We start from the raw sequence: 10,498 nt of genomic DNA, 5'->3' as shown, positions 1-10,498 counted from the left end.
TACTGTTCACCTTGCACTTTTATATTATGGGGACAGCATCTTCATCAAATCTCATGAACCAACCTCTGCTAGCGTCCAACTTTTCTTCTGTAGCTTCCTCACCTCTCTTAGCCTTCACAGAATTGAAGAAAGTTAGGGCCTTGTTTTCCACTCAAATCATCAAAACTTTCTCCATATGAGCAATAAGACTGTTTGACTTTCTGATCATTTGTGTGTTGACTAGAATAACTTTTAATTTCCTTCAAGAACTTTTCCTTTGCATTCACAACTTGGCTAACTGGTACAAGAGGCGTGGCTTTCAGCCTATCTCAGCTTTCAATGTGCCTTCCTGACCAAACTTAATCACTTTCAGATTTTGATTTAAAGTGAGAGATGCAGGACTCTCTCACTTGAACACCTAGAGGCCATTGTAGGGTTATTAATTGGACTAATTTCAATATTGTTGTGTCTCAGGCAATAGGGAGATATGAGGAGGGGAGAGAAATGGGGGAATGGTTGGTTGATGGAACAGTCAGCACACACATTTATGGATTCAGTTTGCTACTTATATGGACACAGTTCCTGGCACCCCAAAACAATTACAATAGTAAGATCAAAGATCATTGATCACAGGTCACCATAACAGATATAATAATAATGAAAAAGTTTGAAACATTGTGAAAATTACCAGTATGTGACAGCTACACAATGTGAGCACATGTTGCTGGGAAAATGGTGCCAACAGGCTTGCTTGATGCAGGGTTAAAAATCGCAGTATCTGCAAAGTCCAAAAAAAGGAGGTATTCCTTTTCCCAAAATACAGAAAAACATGTTACAGTTTACCAAAAAAGACATCAAATGGTCAATAGCACGTGAAAAGATACTCAATACTATTGGTCATCAGGGAAATGCAAATTAAAATCACAATGAGATTCTACTACACATCTATCTGTAGGAGATCAGTCAGAGTGGTGGGAGAAACCACAGGGAAAGAAACAGGCTTTCGGAAAGGTCAGAAGGCTCTGCAAAGCTTCGGGGGAGAATAGCTGAAGGCAGCTGTTCTCTAACCCTAAGGCAGAGGGCAAGGAGTAGGTATAAGGGAGTGATGGGGAATTTATCTTAAACAGGCTTGTTTACTTATGTTGACCACCTTTGATCAGGCGCACAAACGTTCCTTGAAAGGGGAACAGTAAATGCTAATTACCTGCAGACTGTGTTTGCTCCAGGCTTTCTGCATTATGCCTGCACTGAATAAAAGCAAGCAGCTCCAGCTTCTTGCTGCTGCACTTTGGCCCCTAGAGCCACACAGCCCCCTAGCTGCTCTTATACTGCATACCTGTGTCTGAGTACTCCTTTCATCCATCGCTCAGCCTGGGTCTGTCCCACAGACCCTATCAGAGTGGCTAAAATGAAAAAGGTATTGGTGGGGAAGTTGGGTAAATGGAACTCTCGTACATTACTAGTTAGTGCGAAAAATGGTACAACCATGTTGGAAAATAGTTTGGCAGTTTCTTACAAAGCTAACATATACTTAACACATAACCTAGAAATTCCATTCCTAGGTATTTACCCAAGAGAAACAAAAACATAGCCACAGACTTATACCTGAATATTTATAGCAGCTTTATTCAGGACACCCCCAAACTGGGAATCCAACCCAAATGCCCACCAACAGGTGAATAAATTCTGGGGCATATTCATACAACACAATAAACCATGGATCCATGCAACATGAATTGCCAAATACTATGCCCAGTGAAAGAAGCCAAAGTGTGTCCTGTATGACTGTGTATATGAAATTCTAGGAAAGACAAATCTACACGATAGTGACAGAAAATAGATGCCTGATGGGTTGGGGCTGGGGCTGGGAAGAGGCACAGGCCTTTTGGGATGATGGCAGTGTCTCGTATCTTGCTTGTGGTGTGGCTACACAGATGTATACATTTGTCTAAATGCAGCTGACTGCACACCTAAGATATGCGCCTTTTACTGTAAGAAATTTATACTTTAACACAGTTGATTTTAAAAATATCACTATACACGTGCCTGTAATCCCAGCTACTAGGGGGGATGAGGCAGGAGGATTGCTTGAACCTGGGAGGCGGAGGTTGCAGTGAACCGAGATCACACCACTGCACTCCAGCCTGGGCAACAGAGTGAGACTCCGAAAAAACCAAAAACCTACCATAGAAGTCTTGGTCAAGCAACATTCCCACAGATTTGGTTCCAATTCTGTTTCAGATCTTATTTCCAAATTACTTAGCCAACTTACAGATGTGCATTACCATGCCCAGCTAATTTTTGTATGTTTAGTAGAGACAGGGTTTCACCACGTTGGCCAGGCTGGTCTCCAGTTCCCGACCTCAGGTGATCCACCCGCCTTAGCCTCCCAAAGTGCTGGGATTACAGGCATGAGCCACCACGCCCAGCCAGATTTCACCTATCATTCTTGAAAGCTGTATTATTTCCAAATCTCTAGCCATGGGATCAGAGAAGTCTATTTTACACCTAATGGGTTGCTACTAGAGATATACTTACGCACATAGATTTGTGCTCCAGATTTTCTAAAATGTCATTAGGTACGATTTCACCTGCTACAAACATCAAGCTTTACTTCTGTCATCACCAGTTTCTACACAGAAACCCAATCCATGCGATCTCTTCCTGTCCACTTTGTTATCCATCAGTCCGCCTGAAGCTTTGAATGTTGAAGTCCCCTTTGGGGAAAATTCCACACCCATTATTCAGAAGTTCCTCATTTGCTATTCAGGATGGTTGGTATCTAAAATACTTCAGATTTCCTTTTGATGTTTGGAAAGGGAAAATTTATTTTAACGAAACTCAAGACAAAGATGATTTTCTTTAGAAAGCCATTTATTTCCTCTAAACAGAAAAAGGCACAGTAAAAAGAAAAAAAAATCTATTGTGAAGATTATAAACTTTAGATCAACCAGGTTCTCCTTGAAGGACACGGTTGTTTTTGTTTGCTAGTTCAGATCACTGTGTACTTACCTGTTCCAGTGGCCTGTGATTACACATTTAATCCCTATGTTACCAATGACAGGTTAAGAAAAATAAAACACATATGTTGGATTTGCATGAAAGCATTTCATAAAGGTTGATAAGGAAGGTAGGATTAGGCTGGGCACAGTGGCTCATGCCTGTAATCCCAGCACTTTGGGAGGCCGAGGCAGGTGGATCACTTGAGGCCAGGAGTTTGAGACCAGCCTGGGCAACATGGTGAAACCCCTTCTCTACTAAAAATACAAACATTAGCCAGGCACGGTGGCGCGCACCTGTAATCCCAGCTGCTCGGGAGGCTGAAGTGGGAGGATTGCTTGAGCCCACGAGGTGGAGGTTGCAGTGAGCCGAGATTGCGCCACTGCACTCCAGCCTGGGTGACAGAGCAAGACTCTGTCTCAAAAAAATAAGTAAAATAAAATAACAAGTTTCCCTACCCCACCCCTACCGACCGCGTCTCATCCCCAAATATGCTAAGAAAGCACATGCACAGAGCACCTCAAAGCAAAGTCCCCCAAGATTGAGCAAAACTAAGAAGTGACAATTATGTTTTAAATTTATTTTAAAAGTTAAAATCAAATTGTAAAAAGGCATCCAGATACGGCTCACCCTCAGCCTTTACAAGCATATTATACAACTTATATAACAATATACACGTGAATACTGACTGCAATGATACCCTCTGTTCAAACAAGAACATTGTTTTTCCCATAAGAAAGGGATTGCTCAGACACCAACCTGGTGTTCAAGTTCTGTTGTGACCTATTTCATACACATAGCTGTTTTAAGTTAATGAGATAAATCTACCCTAAATGAGTCATTAAAAACATCAGTTTCAAGTGCTTTCTGGTTCTTATTAATAAATACTTTATTCTTTTGTTTGTTAGAAAAAATTAAAAAGAAAAGCAACCTTCTATAAAGTAGAAGTATACTCCTAAAAGAATAGTTATTAGGACATAACCTTAGGAGGAACACAAGTTAGATACAGCACCTTCCACCCAATTAGAGCAGAATTTTATGAAATCTAAGGCATGTAAATTTTATTTCTAGCTTTTGAAAACCTAAATCAACCATCTCCCACAAGAACCTCCCAAAAGTGTTATGTCCCTAACATAACATCTTAGGGGAAACCTAAATTACTTTTAGCTACAGCTCAAGCTTCAATACAATAATTCAACCAATTTACCCAATCTTTAGCTGGTATCAACATTCACTTAGGTCAAATGATATTTGGAAAACCAGGTTGCCCAGATGGAAGAATCTCCTGAATGAAACCTTTGCTGTGTTAATTTGCATAGGGGTTGACCTTTCTTTTTTTTTTTTTTTTTTTTTTGGAAACAGAGGTGGGTGGATTGCTAGTGCTCAGGAGTTTGAGACCAGCCTGAGCAACATGGCAAAACTCCATCTCTACAAAAAATGCAAAAATTAGCTGGGCTTGGTCACGCACACCTGTAGTCCTAGCTATTTGGGAGACTGAGGCGGGAGGACTGCTTGAGCCCAGGGAAGCCAAGGCTGCAGTGTGCCGCGATCGCACTACTGCACTCCAGCCGGGGTGACAGAGCGAGACCCTGTCATAAAAAATAAAAAAATAAAAAATAAATAAAATGAGATTTTACATATTTCTATCTCAGGGCTCCACAATAATGTAAGAGCAGACAGCCTTCTTTCTCTCTCTATATATAAACTGAAATGCAAAGTGGTTCAGTGGCTTGATGAATTTCAAAGAGTAAAACAGAGATAACAGAATTGAATGAAGAAATCTGGCTTTTAATGTCCGTACATCAAGACTATGTGATCATCATTATCTAGATGGGAAAAAGTTTTATTATTTGTAGAAATCCAGTGCTAAAAAATACATTTCAGGATCACTTAGTCCAATCTTCCTGATTTTACAGATGAGAAAACTGAAGCCCAGAAGTTAAGCAACTTACCTGGAGTGAGAATTAAGCCAAATTCTTTTGCCTCTGGGTGTTCGTATAAACACTAGAATTTTGTTATGATAAAGAAGTGAACACTCTATAACCAAAAGATACAGAAACATAGCTCTCTGTTTACCTTCCGATTTTTGGGCAAAAACTTCAGTGAATGAAGTAATGCAATCATCCACACTGAGCTTAGAAAAGACAATGATAACTTGGTTTTCCACTTAAATGTCAATGTTAAATGTGGTATCAAACCAACCCAATGGCAGAAAGTAAGCAGGCAAAGCTTATGGGCTTAACAAGCATTTGTTTTTGACGGCGTCAATCAGGAATCAATGGACAATGCACAGCCAATCCTTTGCTTTCCAGAGTCACAGGAGGCCAGGAAGGCTGTGGGAAAGTCTGAAGTTCGGGTTATTTAAGGCTGTTCAGAAATTTAGCATGTTCTTCTCCTCTTGGTAACAGAGTTTCTCCTCCTATCTTTGGACCAGTCTTTTCCTAGAAAAATGAAAATATTTTAATAGGAGATGGTTCAACATTATTAGCATGGGTCACTAAAAGGAGTCAAAAATTAGTACGCAAATGGCATACCTTTAGCATTCCGTCCCGTTCCCATTTGTAGAGGCCACAGTTACTGAAACAGAACAGATGGATTTACTCAGCAGGGTGGTGTAGGCTCACTCATGTAAAGACGACGGTGCTCATTGCACCTGGGGAGAGTAGGCCCCCATTCAAGGAGCTGTTCAAGGTGACATTCGTATTGTATGCCAAATCTGAGGTTATGCTCAAATGCGACAAAAATAAACCTGCAATGACTTGGGAAGTGGTCTGTAGGTCCTTACAAAGCTAGAGGCTTCAGAGATGGAGCTTCAAATGATAATGATGGCACCACAGGGATCCACGCACTGCAGGTAATGAATGCACCACCCTTGGTTTTTACAAATGATGGTGGTTGGGATGAGACTCAGATTTAAGGAGCTGGCCCTCTGGTGCAGGATAATCTATGTTTGGCCCCTTCCTCCTCTTTTTTTTGGAGCAAAAAGGTTGAGCTAAGAAAGGAATAATCTTCTTTCTAGTCTGGATCATCCTTCTCCCTTTCTCTTTATAACCCAAAAGCCTTTACTCACTTTCTTTTCTTTTCCTTTTTTTTTTTTTTTTTTTTTTTTGGAGAGATGGGATTTTGCTATGTTGCCCACGCTGGCCTCAAACTCCTGGGCACAAGTGATCTGCCTGCCTTAGCCTCCCAAAGTGCTGGGATTACAAGCGTGAGCCACTGTGCCCAGCCTCTTTACTCTCTTTTTGTTCAAAGGGCCCAGGGACTCGTTTTGTTTTTATTTTTTTTTAGAGACAGGGTTCACTCTGTGGCCCAGGCTGGAGTGCAGTAGTGCGATCACAGCTCACTGCAGCAGCCTTGATCTTCAGGGATCAAGTGATCCTCCTGCCTCAGCCTCTTGAGTAGCTGGGACCAAAGGTGTACACCACCATGCCCAGCTCATTTTTAAATTTCTGTAGAGATGGGGAGTCTCACTATGTTGCCTAGGCTGGTCTTGAACTCTTGGGCTCAAGTGTTCCATCTGCCTCAGCCTCCCAAAGTGCTGGAATTACAGGCATAAGCCACCAAGTCCAGCCCTTCTTGCTCTCGTTTTTAAAATGGTGGGTGACTTCCACCCTGAGAAGGGATGTGAACACTATGGTGAAAACTTATTTCCTATGAAGTTTACTCTGGGAAAAAGAGAGAGAAAGAGAGAAGACATATAATAAAGCCAAGGAAGTATGTCTGCCAGCTCACTTGGATTTCAGAGGGTTGGGGTGGGGTGGGATGCTGCCTGTCTCCCCTTCCCCTTACCTAGCTTAGAGTCTACTCGTTCTCATTAGTCTGTTCTCATGCTGCTAGTAAAGACATACCCAAGACTGGGTAATTTATAAAGGAAAGAAGTTTAATGGACTCAGTTCCACATGGCTTGGGAGGCCTCACAATCATGGTGGAAGACGAAGGAAGAGCAAAGGCATGTCTTACATGGCGGCAGGCAAGACAGTGTGTGCAGGGAACTCTCCTTTATAAAACCATCAGATCTCATGAGACTTATTTGTTTTCATGAGAACAGCCCGGGAAAGACCTGCCCCATGATTCAATTACCTCCCACTGAGTCCCTCTCTCAACTTGTGGGAATTATGGGAGCTACCATTCAAGATGAGATCTGGGTGGGGACACAGCCAAACCATATCACAATTTCTGCCCTGAAAGGTGGCACGCCAGTGGCCTTAGCCCTTACAACCTCCCAACCATCACCTTCCACCTCTAGAGACTGGTTCAGTATCAATGAAGAGAACTCTGGTAGCCTATATGTAGATCAATGATAAAATTGTGAGAAAAAAAAAAATCACTATTCTAGTTAGGAGTCAGCAAACTACAACCCCAATCCAGCACATCACCAGTTTTTATAAATAAAGTTTTATTTGAACACAGCCGTGCCCAGTTGCCCGTGTATTATCTATGGTTGCTTTCAGGCTGCACCAGCAGAGCTGTGTGGTTGTGACGGATCATCTGGCCCACAAAGCCTAATATATTCACCACTGACATTTTACAGGCAATGTGTGCTGCCTTCTGTTCTAGATCAAGAACTAGCCAAGCATGGTGGCTCAGGCCTGCAATCCCAGCACTTTGGGCAGCTGAGCCCACTTGAGCCCAGGAGTTTGAAACCAGCCTGGACAACATAGTGAGACCCTGTCTCTATAAAAAAAAGTAAATTAAAAAAATTAGCTGGGTGTAGTGGTGCACACCTGTAGTCCCAGCTACTCAGGAGGCAGAAGCAGAAGGATCGCTTGAGCCCATGAGTTCAAGGCTGCAGTGGGCTATGATCATGGCACTGCACTCCTGCCTGGATGACAGAGTGAGACCCTGTCTCAAAAAAAGAAGGAAAAAAAAAAAAGCAACTGACAAAAAGTCCAGAAAAAGCATGGTTCTTACAATCACAGTGCCACCTGGAGGCTGAAAGGCATCGTGCCCTTCCATTTGTGCCCTGTACTTAATAAACAGAATTTTTTTTTATTTTTCTAACGTTCTCCATAAGCTCTTGCTATAATGACATTTTTAGTCATCTATTTTGGAAATAAGTCAAGTATCAATATATAAATAACTACTTAAAAATTATAATCTAGAATGTGAAAAATTGGCAAGCCAGCTCCTGGTAAAGTGATGAACTGGCCCGGCTTCCTGGCTCCCTCCCTCGGATCTCTGGATCGACCCTGGAGAATCTGAAGTGAGAGTGAAGTATGAACTCTAGGAAGTGAACAACAAATGAAAATAAGCAAGCACACAAAAAGGCAGTGATACCATCCCAGTGAGAGCTCTTGACAAGAATAAGAACTCACTGTGGTGAAAGCACTGAGGGGCTGAGGCCAGGGGACATGTGTGGGGAGGGTATAGGGTGCCCGCGGGTGAAATGTGATGGGTGCTGCCTTGGGTACTGTCATCAGTTAGGAACCCGATGAACATAGCGAGCACAGACGCATCCTACAAACACAGAGCCGAGTGAGAAACAAAATCAAACGAGACATAATTCTGTACCACCTATGTGAAATAAAAACGGCTGCAGAGCAAGCAGTACACGTTCACAAGAAAATTAACAAGAGGATCACAGCAACCATTGGAGAATGGCAGAGGATGGTGCGAAGGGATAGGATGGAGGGAGAATGGGTAAGAAGAGCATGTGAATGAGACAGGGAGGGCACTGGATGGACCTGCGATGGCAGCATGCTGCACCAGGGAGGGTTCCTTAACCCAGCTCCAGAGGTGCCATCGTCGTATTCTATGTGAAGGATGTTCCTTGACTGTCAAACACAGCAGCTCTGCCTCCGTATCTGACGTTGCCCCCAAAAGTAAAAAGAGAAACAAAAGACGCTTACAACACACACAGTCAGCCTACCACACCTGTGGGTTCAAGCATCCCATCCGTGGGTCCAAAGTATTCGGAAAAACACTCATCATCAGAGTTATCATCTTATACTAGTAAGAATGGCTATTATTAAAAAGGCAAAAAATAACCAGATGCTGGCGTGGATGTGAAAAGGAAATGCTCACACTGGTGGGAATGCAAATTAGCACAACCTCATATAGAAAACATATGAAGATTTCTCAAAGAACTAAAAATAAAACTACCATTCAATCCAGCAATCCCACTACTGGGTATCTACCCAAAGAACAAGAAATCGGTACACTGATTTCTGCACATGTATGTTTATCACAGTACTAGTCAAAATAGCAAAGACATGGAATCAACCTAAATGCCCATCAAGAGATGACTGGATAAAGAAAATGTAGTACATAAACACAATGGAATACTGCTCAGCCATAACAAAGAATGAAGTCATGTCAGAGACTTGAGCATCCACAGATTTTGGTATCCTGTGGGGAAGAGTGCTGTCCTGGGACCAATGCCCCTTGGATACTGAAGAACAGCAGAGTCCTCACAAGCTAAAGACATTTAAAATGATCAAATAACTCTTTGGAGAGAGGAAAAAAATATTATGTGCATCCTAGCCCCCAACAAACACACACATGTTCACCACCTCACCCTATGATTCTTCACTTATTTATTCAACAAACACTTCTGAGGACCCCTTATGGGCCAGGCACTATATTAGGTGTTGGGGACAGCAGTGAAAGGGCAGGGTCCCTTCCTTCCAGGGATTTCAGTTAACAGCTTGAGTCCCAAGGGTAGCCTGGAGCTATAGGAAGGCATGGAATGATCATCCAACGTTCCAAGGGAACAGAATCACAGACTCTGGAAAAAGAGATGAAAATCCCCACGTGGGACAAAGAGCTCCAGGTGATTCTCATACCTGCAGTGCTTGTTCGGGAGTCTGTCCAAGGAGATGCTTCTGTTTCCACAGGGACATTTGAAAAACCTCTTCACACCATCGTGCCAGTGGTATTCATGCTGCTCACTGACGCAGGTCTCCAGCAGCTTGAAGTGGGTATAGGCGCACTGCACAGAGCAACAAAAAACCCACACCGCCGGTGAAGAGCCTTTGAGGACAAATGCTCAGCTGCAGTAAGGGCAATCTGCTCCATGACCACCTGGTCTCTCATCACTACCTGGGCCCTTGCTAGGGGACTGGGCCACCTTCGCCTCTTGCTACAGTCACCCGTGTGATTGCCCGACTCCCTCACACTGATACCACCGTTTCTCACGTTTGGCCCAATTTCTGATCAGGCACAAAGTACACAATAACTTTCTGTTATTGTGTAACACGTTCCATGATGACAACAGCAAGGGCAGAAGAGGAAACGTACTGTCAACCCCTAAATAGCTTCGGGCAGTCTGTGCTAGAGTCATTACGGCCCCTTGCTTATATAGGATGCTGAGGCTTGGGATCTATTTAGAAAGACTGATCAGCATCTCTTTCATTCTCTTCTATGATCTATAAAAAGGATATAGGCTTATTCTTACTCCCTATTAGCAGCAAAGCCAAGACAGAGAGATTGAGGAATTCACTTTTAATTTCGATCCTCAGAAGGACCGAGGAGAATGAGAAGGGGTGGGTGAGTAGCAAAACATGTGCGGGAGAGAGCG

At 42.9% G+C, this 10,498-nt stretch overlaps 1 protein-coding gene across 2 annotated transcripts in view; it reads right to left on the bottom strand.

Moving 5' to 3' along the window:
- Positions 1–3,538: 3,538 nt before the first annotated feature.
- MCM10 (minichromosome maintenance 10 replication initiation factor) overlaps positions 3,539–10,498 on the bottom strand; it is a 49,330-nt gene continuing 42,370 nt past the window's right edge. For both annotated transcript variants that reach the window (XM_003827823.6, XM_008953155.5), the window contains exons 18-20: positions 9,765–9,910; positions 5,514–5,556; positions 3,539–5,420 (exon numbers count right to left, since the gene is read on the bottom strand). In XM_003827823.6, coding sequence (XP_003827871.1) covers positions 5,337–5,420; positions 5,514–5,556; positions 9,765–9,910 — 273 coding nt within the window. In that variant the 3' untranslated portion in view covers positions 3,539–5,336. The remainder of the gene's footprint in view (positions 5,421–5,513; positions 5,557–9,764; positions 9,911–10,498) is intronic.

This window comes from Pan paniscus, chromosome 8 (genome assembly GCF_029289425.2).
Source record: "Pan paniscus chromosome 8, NHGRI_mPanPan1-v2.0_pri, whole genome shotgun sequence".
In the NCBI taxonomy this organism is placed as follows: domain Eukaryota; kingdom Metazoa; phylum Chordata; class Mammalia; order Primates; family Hominidae; genus Pan; species Pan paniscus.
Note: the sequence above shows the minus strand (reverse complement) of the source record. Positions and strands in the feature narration are given on the sequence as shown.